This window comes from Cucumis melo, chromosome 10 (assembly GCF_025177605.1).
Source record: "Cucumis melo cultivar AY chromosome 10, USDA_Cmelo_AY_1.0, whole genome shotgun sequence".
In the NCBI taxonomy this organism is placed as follows: Eukaryota; Viridiplantae; Streptophyta; class Magnoliopsida; order Cucurbitales; family Cucurbitaceae; genus Cucumis; species Cucumis melo.
In genome coordinates, this window is record NC_066866.1 from 1,819,669 (window position 1) to 1,836,982 (window position 17,314).

The 17,314-nt window shown below is 34.2% G+C and overlaps 1 protein-coding gene and 1 long non-coding RNA gene across 18 annotated transcripts; both read left to right on the top strand.

The window, feature by feature from the left end:
* Window positions 1-3,442: 3,442 nt before the first annotated feature.
* On the top strand, window positions 3,443-4,818 carry LOC127151433 (uncharacterized). 2 transcript variants are annotated; one of them, XR_007824368.1, is made up of 3 exons: window positions 3,443-3,810; window positions 3,905-3,986; window positions 4,596-4,818. It is a non-coding gene; the product is annotated as an uncharacterized LOC127151433 (long non-coding RNA). The 2 variants fall into 2 exon arrangements; XR_007824367.1 differs by having other exon boundaries at window positions 3,453-3,810; window positions 4,590-4,818.
* A 1,388-nt stretch (window positions 4,819-6,206) lies between these two features.
* LOC103489271 (uncharacterized) lies at window positions 6,207-15,723 on the top strand. Of its 16 annotated transcripts, none has more exons than XR_537586.3 (17): window positions 6,208-6,693; window positions 7,246-8,795; window positions 8,884-9,065; window positions 9,432-9,622; window positions 9,783-9,851; window positions 9,933-10,005; window positions 10,254-10,410; window positions 10,508-10,550; window positions 10,662-10,799; window positions 10,873-10,987; window positions 11,129-11,292; window positions 11,403-11,477; window positions 11,753-11,933; window positions 12,035-12,146; window positions 12,565-12,629; window positions 13,048-13,112; window positions 13,262-14,848. XR_537586.3 is itself a non-coding variant. In XM_051091083.1 (14 exons), exons 1-13 carry the CDS (start codon window positions 6,352-6,354, stop codon window positions 13,079-13,081), a joined length of 3,309 nt encoding a protein of 1,102 aa, XP_050947040.1. In that variant the 5' UTR covers window positions 6,207-6,351; the 3' UTR covers window positions 13,082-13,124; window positions 13,262-14,848. The 16 variants fall into 16 exon arrangements, 5 of the variants coding, with proteins under 5 accessions (XP_050947040.1, XP_050947039.1, XP_008446581.2 ...); XR_537587.3 differs by having other exon boundaries at window positions 10,671-10,799; XR_537579.3 differs by having other exon boundaries at window positions 6,209-6,693; window positions 10,508-10,799.
* The last annotated feature ends 1,591 nt before the right edge of the window (window positions 15,724-17,314 follow it).

Genomic DNA, 17,314 nt, shown 5'->3' on the forward strand with positions numbered 1-17,314 from the left:
TTTTCAAACACATCCCTTTATGTTATCTTTAAAAAATTTCAACTTTTTCAATTAATATATAGGGAGAAGAGGGGACGATGGAAGCAGTGGGGAGAGGAAAAAGAGAGTTGGATATGCATAAATAATGCAGGCCTTGCATGTAATAACTTATTCATGTATCTATGGATCATAATACAAATATCAAATGTATAGCCTAAAATGAGTTTAATTAGTTAATTGACATTACATTCTCAATTTCATCGTTATTCACATCACAATTTCACTCGTTTCAAGTCCAAACGAATTCTAAGTATAGTAAAACAGAGTAGAAAAAGAGTAGAACAAGCTAAAAGAGGCTGGAGTTTGGGTAGTTGTGAGTATAAATGTTATAGTTATTTAATAAATTTTGACAAAACAAATAAAATTTAGAATGAAAAACACTGTTGTTGATTTTAATTTTGTTTGCTGTATCTAAAATGAGTTGCAAATTGGGAAACCACTGTTTTTATACATCTATGTCGAACAATATAGTACTTTTAAAGTTGAAACAATTGTTTGAGTTTTATCCTTATGAGATATTTTTGGAATTGAACAGAAATGAAGTTGGATCCAATAATAATAACACCAGGAGGCATTATATTCAACTGGCAAATCGACATTGCGGTAAGGACTTGGGTCGACTTGTCGTCAAAATATTAAAAATAAAGCTAAGGTGATCATTTTATCTCTTCACTATTTTAAATTTTAAATTTTTTATTTCTTGGTTTCTTTTGGTTGTTTGCTCCAATGGAACGTTTGTTTCCTGACAATTGAGGGTACATTGTAATACTTCCCAGCCCATTTTGGTGATTCTCATTATTATTATTTTTTATACATATAATGTATATGGTTGAGGGGTGGTTTTGTTGCCATGGGCTATTTTGAACTAGGCATATAAAAGAGCTTGCACCAACTAGTGTCTGACCACACACACTTTTATCTTTAAGCTAACGAGTAAAACTTCTTTCCTGTTAAACTAAGTTATATTTAGATATGTTATAGGCGGTATTGTTGTCTTGGTTATAAAACTCATTACCTAATGTATCCTCAAAGTCCATGCATATTAGAGTGATTCATCGACATGGCATGGACACCGAAGATGCCAAGTTGGAAGAAATAAATAAAACCACCAAGGATTTCAAGTTATCTTTTAGAATACCTAAATGGTTATCGGAAAAAAGAAGTCATCCATCCCTCCACACTTATTTAATGTAAATTATTTATTATGTTTTTTTATTATTTATATCCCCAAAATTAAGAGATATTTTATGTATAAATTGACTAATGGTCACTATTATTATTCAATGATTAATATAAAGAAAATTTATAAATTCCAAAAAATACCTTAAAAACATATTTGTACACTTACCCATCAACTCTTTCATGAAACAAAGGGAGCACTGGACTCAATCATTTCAATAATTGAAACTTTAATTTATCTTTCGGCAACATACAAACTCCTAAAGCCATATGAGCCTCAATCCTCTCCTTTATAGGCACGGACGTTTAAGATGAAGGTAACCTTTTAACCTATACCATATTTATATGTTTCGTCTCCAATTATATATCGATAACTTTTTTTATAGCATGGTATCAACCCTCATAGATATCGTGTCAACTATTAATATCACTTAATCATTCTTAAACTAATGATTAAAAGTTGTCAGAAATAAATAAGAAATAAATTATGATTGATAGACTCTGTTCCCTTCGTACAAAATGATTGTAATTTCAATGAAAGGACCAGTGAAATTATAACTAAACAATGAGTAGCATGATGTCATAATTTATTGAGTTGGCGTCATAATCTGTTAAAAAGGGGTTTTGTAAAACGCCAAAATAGGCCCTAAAATCCAAGAACTAAAAAATGGTTTCAAAATTAAAAAAATGAATACATGGATGCAAAATGTAACTTTTATTGTTTGTTGGTAGTGGAGCGCCCATGATTAGTACCCCCAATCCACATCGATGTAGATTAAAGCTTTGATTACAAGCTAATTACATAAATTAAATCATCTAGAAGAAAAAAAAAACGCAGACACGGCGTCGTATAGTCCTTGGAGCAGTTGGGAACTTCGCGTGGGATCTGTCATTTCCTTCTAGTTCTAGCACCTTTCCCTGTGCAGTACGACGTCGTTGTCTCCATCCGACTCAAAACCAATTGAAAATATGTAAATAAAACCAAATTATAAAATATGTCTTTTTACCCTTTGTAATCTGCGTGAAACGAACCATTTTTCAACATTCAAAGATAGATTAGAAAATGTCTTTCGTTTCGTTGTATTTTTAACAAAATCGATTAATATCACGTTGCCTATTTTGTCATTGTAGAAACAAAGATTTATCGTGAAGTCACTCGATATGTAATTGGTTTAAGTTAATCATACTTTATTTGGTACATGCGGTTGCTATCAATTAATTGTAGGTCTTTCTAAACCATACGTTGATATTCTTACTATCATTCTCATTTGGTTCATTCGTACGTCTACTCTATATTTGGGTGTTTGTTTTTCTTTTTCAAACGAAGTCAATAGTTCCATAGTTAACTTTTAATTATAAATATCAATGACAACAAATATTACACGATCGTGTAGCTTATCATCAAGACCGTTGATCAAAATTAAATTGTTAGGTTTTCATGTTTTTTTAGTCCAACAATTGCAAGGTAGAAAGTAAAGTCTCTAACTTTTAAGGAAGAATGTCATATAAGTTACCGTTTAACTCATTTCACTTTGACTAGTTTTTAAAACTTGAGTGTTGTGATAATATGATTTTTTCTACACAACTTTCATTCACATTTCTTATGATTAAATTTTAAGTTACTTCAAGTTTCGTTTAGTTCTACAAGTCATCGATGGATTTATTCAAAATAAAAATAGTTACTAAATATAAATTTAACTTTTATGGATAGTATATAACTTTGATTTCTCAACTTAATGACTACGCTTTACAAATTATTTGGAGAAAAAATAGAAATTTAAGAATTAATTTGACAATCTAATCAACAAGAATTCAAGAATGAGATGAAACTCATAAAAAAAAAAAAAACGATGTCACGTAAAATATGAAACGAAAGTAAATGCTACAATTATAAACTATTCCCATCATTATACTTCATTTATTTACACTATAGTTTTCATATCATTTTTTTAAAAAACAAAACAATACTCACGTTCATAATTGTTTAGAAAATCAATGTTAGATATGGAAAAGTTAATTATGTACAAATACGAAAACGAAACAAAATATTAACGCAAATGCCGATCAATAAAATAAGACATAATATAGGAAAAAAATACAAGAAACTATAATTAGAAAATTAAAAGAGTAAGAAAATAATTAGTTTCATTTAAAAAGAAAAAGAGAAAAAATAACTACACAAGCAAATATTTTATAGCGTTATCCCGAAATGTGCAAGTGTTTGGTCATAGAAGCAACCTCGAAGGAATCATCATCCTTCCCTAGCGAGAAGAAAAAAATTAGGCAAAGTCTTTTTGCGGAAAGCAGCTGTGATTGTGAAACCAACCATCTTTGTCAACTCTTTCTCATCGTCATCATCATTTCACTCTCACGGCTCCCCTTTTACTTACTCTCCATTATCTTCCTTCTCCCTTTTCCCAACCACTTATATAACGATCCAATCCCCTTTTTTCACCCACACATAAAAATCTTCTTCCTTTGAGTCGGAGGCGGAGCATGGCCGCGGTGGTGGTTGGAATCGGAGTTCGGAAGCAGAGGATTTTTCCTCATGCGTCTAGTCTTGCTTCCATTGAGTCCTTATCTCTGCCTCTCGTCTCTGCTTTTTCCTCTGTTTCTCTTGCATTTGTTCCGAAGTTGTCTTCTTGTTGTTGCTGCAATTTAATGGCCGACGGTTGTTGATTTTCAGGTCCAGGAAATTGTGTTGACAGCCGATATTGGTTGTGCTGAGTGTCAGAAGAAACTGGCCGATATACTCTCCAAAATGAATGGTGAATTTCTACTCTGTTTTTGGGGAATTTCATTCCATCTTAAGTAGTTTTTACTTTTGTTCATGTATGGAATTTGGTCTTTTAGCTTTGTTTTAAGGCTGTTTTTGGAAATATTGGGTATGGTTTGAGAATTATTTAGGCCTGTTTGTAAGTTTAGATTTTAATATCCATATCTCTGTTTTAGAATTTAATTAGGGTTTATTCAATAAATTTGAAATTCATAACTATAAATTTGTGGGTAAACAAACAAATTAAGGAATAAAATCCTTGTCAAAGCCAAAGGGAACTTTAGAAAATTAATATCTTTACCTTTTGTTTTGGATTTTTTAATCTACCTTTTAGAGGTGTTTCTTTTCCTTAATGTTTTACTAAGACTTGTTTTAGATTTTAAGAAGAAAAAAAAAAAAACGTTCTTTTAACTTGAGCTACATGGACTTCAACTTTTCAATATCAAAGTAGTATTTAAAAATCATTTTTATTAATTTAGAAAGATGAAAACTTTGATACGTACAGTTGAAAAACAAATAAAGCTTTTACGAAACTAGTAATTGATTATGAGGTAATTTGAATGTCGTTGATTTGATAAGTTTTTGTTGGATATAGATACAGAGTCTGTGGTGGTTGATTTGTTGGACAAGAAAGTGATATTGACTCGAAGATCGCAAATTCCATCTAGAGCTTCAACGATCAAGAGATTGTTTGCTTCTCCTTGCAGATAACTATAAGTATATATGGATTTTTTTTTACTAAGGTTTGTTGATAAATGAATAATCGGATTGGTTGTTGTTTAGTTTGAAAAAAAAAAAAGTTTAAGAGATTGCCTTTTTATTTATTTTGTTTCTTTTAAAATGAAAATATATTTGGATAGAATATAAATATTGCCTTTTGATGCAACAAGATCGCCATAGTACTTCAAAAGATGGTCTTTGGGTTTTTCTTTGTTCGTTTGTTTTAATTTAGTTTTTTATTTTTTTCTTCCAAATTTCAGATTTAATGTAAAACAATTATCGTAAATAACAATTTTAGAAATAATAGTCAATTATATAACAACATTTCTTAAAAATCGAAAATATAGCAAAATCTATCGATGATAAACCTTTACCAGTGGTAAACTTCTATCGTTGATAAACTTGTATGCTTTATCAATGATAGACTAATGTTGCAATATAGTTAATTTGTGATAGACTTCTACCATCGAATTTTTTTACAATTTTGATATATTTACAAAATTCCAAATGTTGTTAAATATACTGTCATACCCCTTCTCATATCACTTACTCTCCACTTAAGAGACAACATGAAACCAATAGACATCACTCTCCTCTCAACAGTAATTGTTGACCTTAAACTCTAAATTATCTACTCAATATGTAAACAACAAAAGTATATAGTTTAAACCTAAGAAAGCGAGAAAACACTTTAAAAAAATAAGCCGAGGATATTTATCCGAAATTGATACAACCTCCCATGTTAAGATGAATAAATTGATATTCACTTGAAATTTAAAATCTATATCTAGATCAATGCAACATAGAAAGTTTATAACAAAAATGGTAATTTCCTATGTTGTTTAGATGGGCCGATCTTATAACGATAAAAAAAAAAAAAAAAAGAAGAAGAACTTTGATTTATTTATTATTTTGTTTGGGAGAGGTAAATTAAATATCCATCAAATAACAAAAACCTATCGTCTAATATATCACCGTTTTTCTACACTGCGCCTTGGCCACTATCAATACGTTCGGTTAACCCATCAAGGTAAAATTCATATGATGGGTATATATATAACTATTTGGATAAAAGTAAAATATAAAATAGAGAAATTTTCAACGATAATAAATTTGATAAAATGTCTACAAAATATAACTAAATTTAAAATTCTATCAATCATAAACATCGCATTGATATTCAACACTGAGAGAAGTTCTATTAATGTTTATTATCGATTTATTCGAAAATATAAAAACATTATATTATATAAAAAAGTAACCATAAACTTTATAATTTACGTAAAAAAAATAGTTTTGAGTTATTAATTTTTGAAAATTTGAAAGGATGGATCCATTTTTTCTTTTCATGGAATGGAGGCTTTCTTTTTTTTTTTTTGGTTTTCATGAAAGGGAAGTGACACTTCTTATAATCTATTTATTACTATTATTGCTTTTTAAGTTTAAGGATGGGATTTTTGACATAAATCGTGAAGTTCAAAAGTCATTTTTTTTCTTTAATTATTTAGCCGAAAAATAATTATCGTAAGGCTACAGCGCTACAAACTATCTCTTTACGCAAATCCCTTCTCCGAAGGCCCAGAACGTGTACACAGCGAAAAGCTTCAGAGACAAACCCTAGATTTCTTGCAACGCCAATGGCCAACGATACTGCTCACCGGAAGCACCGCCGATCTGCTTCCGATGAGGACGATGATAAATCTTCCAAGCGTCACAAACACCACCACCATCGCCGCCACCACCGTCATCGTCACAGCAGCAATAAGAACGAAGAAGAAAGCTGCCGTGACCGGGAGGATAGTGTTCCTCCCGCTGCTAATCGCAGATCTCGCCCTGAAGATGACGTCGAGGAAGGTGAAATTCTGGAAGAGGACGAGTCTGGTGTTCGCGAGAACGAGGGCGCGACGAAGGATGTGAATGTGGAATTTGGGAAACTTGAAGCTGATGATATTTCTGATCGAATTGACCAGCCCCCTATGGTAAGGTTCCAGCCAACACCATTTTATTTCAGTCTGATAAGTTGCTTGTTGCTTTACTCGTACATTTCTATTTGATTGCCGTGAAATTGTAAGAAAAAACTAGGGTTATTAACTTTTGAAAATCAAATGTACCTTCAAGGGTTCGATTCTCTTAGAGAACGAACGAAGGCATTTTTAATTGTCTGTGAACAATGAACAACGACCTTTTACAGGTATACATGTACTTTCCTTCGTTGATATCAGCTGCCAGTTGAGAATTGTCTTCTTGTATTTAATTTTCAACTATGATCAAACTTTCATGGTGACGTTTTGTTAGCCTTTACTCAGTGTTTCTTTCTTGCACATGTAAGAATCTGATTATACATCACAAACACAAGTGAAATGCAAAAGAAGTTTCAGTAGGCGTTTCAGTGAAGATTGAGGCTTGCATTTAATTTGTAAGATCTGGTTACGTGTTTCCTATTATGCATCCAATACTGTATGAATGTAATTTATCGGGGACTTTGTAATGCAAGCATCTGCACTAAGCATGTACTCTTGTTGATTTTTCAGGAGTGTCTTTCGGTGGATGCATCATCTAATAACGAGGCTAATTTTACTGTGAAGGAGGGGGCAGGAAACAGTGCTCAAGATCAGAAGACCTCGAAAGTGGACAGTAAGTTCTATAATTTAGATAAGGACAAAGGTGGCTACTATCTAAAAAAAGGCACAAACAAGGAAAGCACAACTCTCTATCAAACTGACTCTGGTTGTAAGCATGGCAATGATGCTAGCTTTTCCATGAGTGAAGTGGCAGGAACTAAATACAATCTTGGACATTGCCGAGAGGGTCATAGCAAAGGGGATTTTGATCACGAATCTCTGGAGTCAGATGAGAAGCTGCACAAACGAATGGCATCTCCTTCTAAAGGGGCTACTAAGAAAATAAGCAACAATGGCAATGGAAAGGTGGCAACAGATGGAAACACCTTGGGGAATGGGAAAAGGCCACAGTTAGAAAGAACTGAAGGCAAGTCCGAGGATTTTACGCCATCAACATCTCACGATCGATTCATCGATGCATCAGATTGTAGGAGTAGATCGAGGTCAAATTGTCATTCTAGGGGACAATCTCAGTCTCGAGAAACAGTAGAAGAGGAGGCAGAGTCAAAGAGTAGACATTATCATGGTTGGGATCACCCAATGTTTGATGATAGAAGTAAAATTCACAATGACTTGGAAGATGATTACACTGAATGTGTTAGGGGAGAGGGAAGGCATCGAAGCAGGGACGCAAAGGACAACGGGAGAAGAAAGATGGAGGTGGATAGGGAATGGTCCAAGGAAAATGAAATGGAAAAAAACAAAGATAAAGATAGGGGGGTTGATAAGCAAAAGTATGATGAGAGAGAGAGAGGTAGGAGTAGGGATAGACGAAAAGAGATGGAACGAAAGAGGAGCAGGGAAAGAGAGTTGGAGAGGGATAGGAGGAGGGAAAAGGATGTGGAAAGAGATAGGAGAGGGAAGGAAAGAGGTTGGAGTAGGGAAAGAGAGGTGCAAAGAGATAGAAGAGTGGAGAGGGAAAGAGGTTGGAGTAGGGAAAGAGAAACAGAAAGGGATAGAAGAACAGAGAAGGAGAGAGGTTGGAGCAAGGAAAGAGAGGTGGACAGGGATAGAAGAGCAGAAAAGGAAAGATGTAGGAGCACCGATAGAGAGGGTAATAGGGATAGAAGAAGAGAAAGGGAAAAAGATAGGAGCAAGGATAAAGAAGTGGATTGGGATGGGAGAAGGGGGGATAGGGACAGGGATCGGAATGATGATAAGGGTGAATATATTGATAGAAATAGAGACAGGGAGAGGGTGAGAGAAGTGCAAAAGGATCGGTTTAGGGATAAAGAATTAGATAGGGAGAGATACGACGATAGAAACAAGAATAGAGCCAGTGACGGTTTAAGTAGTAAAGATAAGTATGGGAATCTTGAACATGGCCACATTAAAGGTTCTAAGCAGTCTAGGCATTACGATAATGAATTTGGTTTGGATGGGGGAAGAATTAATACTGTCGAAAAACATGGTAGTTTTAAGAGAAGCACTCGTGAAGAAGGTGAAGACAAGCCAATGAGGTAACCTTTTTTTTAAAAAAACACATTGTTTCCTTTCGCCAGTGTGAAGTCTATCTGCTTACAATGGCCCAAATTCTCTTTCTTATAGTGATCATGATGAGGAGGAAGAGGATGGAGATGGCATGCCATATCAATTAGCTGATGAAGAAGAGGAGGATCTTAACAGGATCAAAGAGGAGAGTAGAAGACGGAGACAAGCAATCCTAGAAAAATATAAATGCCAGCAGTTAGAGAAACAAGTAGAGGCTTCTTTGAAGGAATCCGAGAAAGGTAATATTTCTGTATTTACTTGGATTGAGCTACATTTATTTTCAATTAGGGAGTCAATCAAGCAGAGACGCCAGCAATTATGAACTTGGTTCCTGCCAACTTTCTGTGCATGGGCTTAAGTTCTTACTTGAAGTTTCCTACTGCACAATCGCAGTACTTCACCCTCCTCCCTCCCCTCTACTTTTCTTATTTTGATGTCAAACAATTTACTGACAGGGAGTTTGAGTTTTGGTTGGTCTTTATTTTCCTTTTAGAGATGATCTCAAGTGCTCAGAGTTTAGAGCTTTTACTAGATCTGCAACGTAGATAGACAGTATTGTAACTACTGCAGTCTCATTTTATTGCAATGATTTTATCTTTGGCCAGATAAGGATTCTGGAAAGGATTCTTCTCAATCAGAAGCTGCCGCTCATGCTATTACAGAATTGGTTGATGGGGCAGTGGATGATTGTGTTGCTGACTCATCTTTTGTTGTGGAGAAATCACCACATCAAAATGGAGTAATTGCATCTGATAAAACTGCTGGTACTAAAGGACTTGGAGAGGGTACTCCAAAGGTGCGCAGTATGCTCTCTTGTATAAGAGGGTAGATTCCTCTCTTTTTCTGAAATTATTTACTTAACTTTGAAGTCTCCTTTGAGCTCCATTTTGTGCTCTTTATTTTTAGAAGATGAACCATTTTATAATTTTAGATTCTATTCATACTAATAACCGCAGGCTGAGGGGTCAGATGGATTATTCTGTGATGACATTTTTGGAGAAACACCTGCTGCAGTTCGTAAAATGGTATGAGAACTTGTGCTTTTTGAAGTTCTATTTTTCCTGCCGCACAAAGGCATTTAGATATTTTTCTTTCCTTGTTGGCAGGGAAAAAGTGATGGTTTGCAGATAGAGAGGAGTGGTCTTCATGACAATTGGGATGATGCAGATGGATATTATAGTAAGTTTACATTACACAATCCTATATGTTACATGCGTTGTATCACACGAGTCAAAACCTAACAGGGCTAACATGAGCTAGTTTTTGTTCATTTGAATCTAAAAATGATTTGAATTCTGCAATTCAGAAGGTTGAATCATAAAATTGGCGTGAATCATAACTTTTGATTCAAGAAATATAAGGACAAAAAGCCTAAAAATGTATAATTCATTTAGTCCTTGCTTATTTAACTTTTGTGTTGAATATAGACTATCGATTTGGTGAAGTGCTTGATGGTCGGTATGAAATTGCTGCTGCTCATGGCAAAGGTGTCTTTTCAACCGTGGTCCGTGCAAAGGATCTCAAAGCTGGTCCTGGCGAACCAGAAGAAGTGGCAATCAAAATTTTGCGTAGTAATGAAACCATGTATGTTTTTCTTGCTTTATTTCTGGTTATTCTTTGTTGTACTCCGTTTGTTTCCTGTTCAAGAACCTGATGGTCTTTTGCATTCTGTGATGTACAGGTACAAGGCTGGTCTGGAGGAGTTGGTCATATTGAAAAAGCTAGTAGGTGCAGATCCAGATGACAAGCGTCACTGTGTTCGTTTTCTTTCAAGTTTCAAATATAGGAATCATCTTTGTTTAGTTTTTGAATCTCTTCATATGAATCTCCGTGAGGTCTTGAAGAAATTTGGGCGCAATATTGGCCTTAAGCTAACTGCTGTGAGGGCATACGCTAAGCAGCTTTTTATTGCCCTGAAGCATTTGAGAAATTGTGGTGTTCTCCACTGTGATATAAAGCCAGATAATATGCTGGTATGTTTTCAAGTTTTAATTCCATTTAATTGGTCGATCTTATGTTTATCGCGATGCTTGATAAAATTTTCAGGTTAATGAGGGGAAAAATGTGCTGAAGCTTTGTGATTTTGGTAATGCAATGTTTGCTGGTAAAAATGAAATCACACCGTACCTTGTTAGCCGGTTTTACCGTGCACCTGAAATAAGTAAGTATTTTAGTTCAACTTTATCCATCTGTTGAATCTGGTGGTTGAGATAGTTTACCTATTTTTCTTTGTTGTTACTGAGCTTTTATGTATCCAAGTATTTTAGTTATTGCTTCACTGGTTTTATTTTGCATGATGCAGTTTTAGGGCTGTCATATGATCATCCAATGGATATCTGGTCGGTGGGTTGCTGTTTGTACGAGCTCTCTACAGGGAAAGTTCTTTTTCCAGGTCCTTCTAATAATGACATGCTGCGCCTACACATGGAATTAAAGGGCCCTTTTCCAAAGAAGATGCTTCGTAAGGTACATAGATTTGTCCACCGTATAGGACTTTTGTTTAATATCAATGTCTCTGAGTTATAAGTTATATGTTTCTTGCTACTGATGTTCTTTCCCCTCTTATCACTTTACAGGGAGCATTTACTGACCAACATTTTGACCAGGACTTGAACTTCCATGCTTCTGAGGAGGATCCTGTAACCAAAAAGGTAATCATTATCCCTTTTCCTGCTTCCGGAAACTTAAGCCATTCGCTTGTTTGTGTTGTTGTGTCACAAAACTCCTACTGGAAATTTGATGACATGTATGATTACAAAATTACATAAATTTTCTGGACATCAAAGATTTTTGAAGCTAAGCAAATATCGTTGGTTAAAGGATTTTAAAATGCTGCTGTTTGTGTGAATGGTATTGCATTGTGAATATGCCACTATCTATGGCAGCCGTGTCAACACTGACTGAGATTTGAATTCTACTTTTGCAGACCATAAAGCGAATAATAGTCAATATAAAGCCTAAAGATATTGGGTCAATTATTAGGGGATCTCCTGGTGAAGATCCAAAGATGTTAGCCAATTTTAAGGATCTTCTAGACAAAATTTTTGTATTGGATCCAGAAAAAAGGATGACGGTATCACAAGCATTGAATCATCCATTCATCACTGGCAAGTGATCAATGTTGCTGCCTTTATAACACCGGAGTTCAGTAGATTTCTTGTAAATTATGACCTAATTCATACAGTTTCTAATCACTTGGTATTGCCAGTCTTCTTTATGATGACCTAAGCTTCTGGCACAATTATGGGATGATTGAATTCAGAAGGGGTCATATTGGTCAGGAGTGGCGGGTTCTTTCAGTCAAATGTACTGTTTCTATTGTAAGACAACTTGCTGAAAGCGTTTCTTCCTCTTGTAATCATTCTTGATTGTGGCCATTATGAAAATTTTGTTCATACTTGCTTTCCTCATTATTTCTTTTATTTTGTACTTCAAACAACATTTCTGCAGTTGTGCTTGCAAGGAAATTAGTAAGAACAAAAAAATCTGATTAGTTTTAGTGCTTTGTTAAATAAAATTTATTTCCTCTTTTTTTTTTCTATGATGGTTTGTCATTTATATTCAGTGCTTCATTTTTATTTTGGTTTTTAATACAATTACTTTGTAATTTTTCTTACTCTAATATGGAGGCTGGCAAGATTTTATCTTCTACTCTCCTCTCTCTTCCCACCTCTTCTCTCGAGCCATTTTGTTTCTTGTTTTCAGGTTCTTAAGTGTCTAATATAGTTTTTCCTTCAGGATGTCTGCTTCTGCTCTGAGAGAACCTTCCAGTGCTTAAGTGATTTAGAGGCACTCAGGAGAAGGTACCTTGGTTTGTTTTATTGGGAGCAAATTGGGACAGCGTTGATAGTATATATATGTCCGCCTAGTTTATTTTACTCAGGGACAGATGCATGTGTTTTTATGACCATGTTTATTTTATCATGCAACACTGACCAACCCACATTATGTGGTGGTTTGGAACAAGGATGTGCTAGCTATCAATATGGGAATGTACCGCCAGAATTTTTATTTATCACCTCTTATATTTGTCCATGAGTAATAGTCTACTTATGTGCATGCTGTTAATATTTGGGAACATTTTGAACTATTTATTGTAGTATCTTTTAAACGTTGCTTGGCAGTATTAATATTGTTTTAAACTATCGTAGTCCTCAATTTATTTGGCGTCTTTAGTTTGAATGAAACCTAACAATTGGATTGTGCTGGTCCATGATATAGTCGTTTGTGGAGGCACTTGCACTGGAGAGGTTAACTGCTGTGGCACCCTGTGAAGTAGTATTTCTGTGAGTAAAGCAGTTAGTATGATTTCTTGTATCTTTTTGGTTTTTTGTTTGTTTTTTTTTCTTTCCATTAAATATATGTGAGATTAGAGCCTAGAAGTTTCCTTTTAAAAGCTTCGTTATCTTATTAAGATTTTGTTCTCTTTTTTTAGGGCGAACTGCATATCATCCCCATTCTCTTGTAAGTATCCATTTCCATACAACTATTTCAAGGTTATATCCTTTGGTATATTTCCTAGAAAGAATGCAATGATGCTAAGTACTACAAATATCAAAGATAATAGTCCAATTTTCTTTCTTTTTCCAGGATATGGTAAATGTAAGCATAAAAAAATTTCTGATAAATGAAAGCATTCAATTTCCAGAGCTCTTGAACCAAAAAGCGTTGCATGAATATGACATAAATAGAAGATCTAATATGGTATAAGAAGTCTGACATACTTAAGGAAGGTTTACCTTTGTCATTGAAAGGTTATAATGATTTAAAATTTCATTTAAATTTCTTCCGTCGTATCACAGAGATGGTCTCTATCATTTTGTTAAAAATAAGATGTGTAGAAAATAGTGAAACTATATGTATAACTGTTGAATAAATAAACAAAAGGAGTTTAGAAAATAGTGAAACAAAAGGAGGAGTGTTGGCAATTAACCCAAAAGCCTTCTCCAATCCTTCTTGAGGTGAGATGGAAAGGTACTAGGATTCTAGGAATCTTAAGTTCTAGTGTTGCAGTGCCATTATTGTTGTTATTTATCCAGAAAATGCTGATAGGATCATTAATGCCTTTAATCTTAAGTTCTAGTTGAAGCGCTTAGAAGTTTAGCTTATTCTTGAGATGTAGAGTTTGAATTATGTTAGTATCATTTAGAACTCAGTAGAAAATAGTGAATGAAGCTTATAAAAAATATTGAATGAAATATAACTTGGATATAATTAGACTTTTCAAAATTTAAGTTTGGGAGTTTGAGAAGGGACGGATTTAAAACTAAGACTTTAGAAGAAAGCCTATGAGCCAGTTATTTTTAGATGATTCTACATTTCGGAACAAAAGAGTATATCGACAATCAAATGACCTTGTGGCTTGTGAGTATTTTTTGTTTATGTGTCAAAGCATTTGGTTGCGAGGGATTTATAGTTATGAACACAGTCAAAGTTCCCTGTTTTGTTGCTGGAGAGTCTTTCTATTAGGTGCTCACATTTTTCATATATAAGCTTTGAAAGTTTAATATCCAGTTCATTTCTCTGTTTGGTTCAGTTCTGTACGACTATATTCAAGGTCACTTGTGTAGATCTCATCTGTAGCTCATATGATATTGCTTTTCCTTTCACTTGTATTCTAAAGAGATGCTGAATGAACATCGGCATATATTTCTATTTTCCATTACCCTGTTTTGTTTAATTGTTTCTCCGCAAGTGAAATCTTGAAAAAACTGGTGGTGGCTTTTTTTTTACACCCCCTCCACTATTGGTACTTGGAGACAGTTTAGATACTTCATGGTTTCAGAAAAATGCCTATCTGGATGTTCAGGCATCGACATGGAATCGACTTGTTGATGCTCAAACTATTATACATCTGTAACTGCCCATATTCTTATGTCATTCTGTCAAATTCTCATCAAGTTTGTAAAAAGGCATGCTTATAAATTTAAACCTTATATGTTCTTCATGCTTTACAATAATACAGGTCTTCCTGTCTTTTGGATTTATTAGCAGAATGATATTGTTATGTTTTTCTGTCACATTTGTTTGCTGTGTTTTCTTCCAATCAAGTCTAATTGCATAATCATATTTGGTTCCAAAAAAATTTCTTATAAAAGATCTGGAGCTTCACGTTGAAGATTGGTCTAAATATAGTTCACCAGATGATCACCTGAACTTCGTCGGGTTGCATTTGCTTATTTGACTTGGCTAATGTGTTACCATTTTCATTTCAGTAGTAATTATTTTTTTTTTCCATCTTCTAGATACTTGTCGTACTAGTATTATGGACACTTAATTTGACTGCATTTGAGATGAGTACATGCTAACTAGCTTCCTGTGTGATTAATGTCAGTTCAATACAGGCCTATTTGTTTCTGGGGCTGTGTTTCTTTTCATCAAGAGTTTTCTTCTCTTTATTTGTAATGGCAGCCTGAAGCCTTAGCCCAAGTCATTGTTCCTTTATGTTGTCCATCTCTCACTTTGAGCTTGTTTGGATTGACTTTGGAAAAAAGTATACTTTGATCACTAGGAAATCAACCACAAACATGCCCACGTTCACATGTTCGTAATTCTGTAACCTCGGATCGAGAACAGGTGCCTTTACATTTTGTTCTGCTGCACAAAGCTGTACGTTTAACAACAATTTCATCTCTTTAATCCAGAAGCATTGCCCCGTAAAAGTAATATTACAAGAAGCAAGATGCTGATTCAATTTTCCCCAGTATTATTCTGATTAGCCTTCTGCTTATCAGAGTCATCCACGATCTTATGCAGATTTTAGTTCATATAGACAACGTTTTACTTAACCCCTGTTATACGGATATACGAAGTTGTATTACTCCAAACTTGTGGAATGCTGAATGGGCTTAGATAATGACATTTTGCTAATCTAACATCCTCGGGGAAAATATCTCATTATCATGATCCATACAGCATAAATTTGTCAACTAATGACTTTGCCTATTAGTTGTTAAGGCTTTCTAGATGAATCTTCAAATCCTACGTATTCGAAGGTCTGTAAATGGTGGTCTTGCCTTATTGTAGTATAGGTATTTAGATCCAATAATTTCTTTACCATAAATTGTAGAGGATAAATGTTCGTAGGCTATGCGAATGAGATGGCTATGAAGAGTAAGAAATGTATTCAATCATTTAGTGGATATGATGCAATCTAATTCCTGCCCTTTGCCGCTATTTACTTGATGAGAAAGTCAATATGTAATGGATTTCTCCTTCGTCATTAATGTTATCGGTCCCCTTGATATTCCTTGCCTTTGTTAGTCGTTGGAAATATTTCTTTTCATGGTTTCTATCAAGTATCAATCTTCCCCCACCCTCTTCTTTCTTTGTTACTCTATGTAAGAAATAGTTTATGTGTTAATATTTAAGGTTTTGGGGATTACGGACTTTGCCTTCAACAACTACATTATTATACATCTACAAGAAAACTTGTAATATTAATAAAAGGTCTCGCAACTAGGATATCATAACTATTCAATTCAATGTTTTTTGCAATTTTGATTAGAAAAATGATTTCAGACCATTCTAAAGTCGCGGCCTAGCATAAAAGAAGAGAACAAATGATCGTTGCTTAAATTTTCCCTCAAATCTACAAGCTATTTAAAATATATCCAATTTATTTTACATAGCAAAACAATAAAATGGTATTATTTGGTATCAGCAAAAGTTATGAAACTTCACTTCAACAACAAAATCGGGAGAAAGGGTACATTTGTATTTGGCAGTGCCAAACCAAGAGGAAATATCCTTGAAATTGTTTTGTTGGTCGTTGAGAAAATTCATGAAACTTGCATGCATAATTGGATTTGTATATACAGCAAGAAAAACTGGTTGGTATTTGGTAAAATTGACCCAATCATCTCTTCTTTCCTAAAAAGTAAATAAAGTGACAAGTTTATCAATAGAAACAAACAAAGGGTTTGGTATCATTATTTTAACCTTTTACCCTTAATTGACATTGCTTTTCCAACCGAGATACGCGAATTCATGCACCACCCGCCAAGACACAAAATTTCTTTTCATTGATACGCACTGTGTGTGTTAAAGTTGTAATCAAGGAATTATGGAACATAAAGATACTTTGTAATGTACGGAAACTTATTGGACAAGTTCAATTGGTTTTCTTGTCTTTATAAAATCTGATGAGAAAATTGGTTCCATCTTTCTTTATTTCAATAGTAATCACAATAATCTAATAGCATCCGTTCTTTTCGATCTTTACTACAGGTTTTGACAATTTTCGTGGAAAAATAGGAAAATCCAAGACTTACGAAGAGTATGGGTTCATTTTAAAGACCCTTCTTCCCGTTGTTTACATTGATCGTGATGTTATGTTTTTTACACGCCAACCGCGTCAAACCTCTCCCTTTTGCCCCCCAAGACACGTTTCATTTCTACTTGTAATTATTACGACTTTTTATGTCTTTATTTTGTCCATAACTGTCCACATCTGAAATTGATGCTTTTTGTAAGATATATGTACATT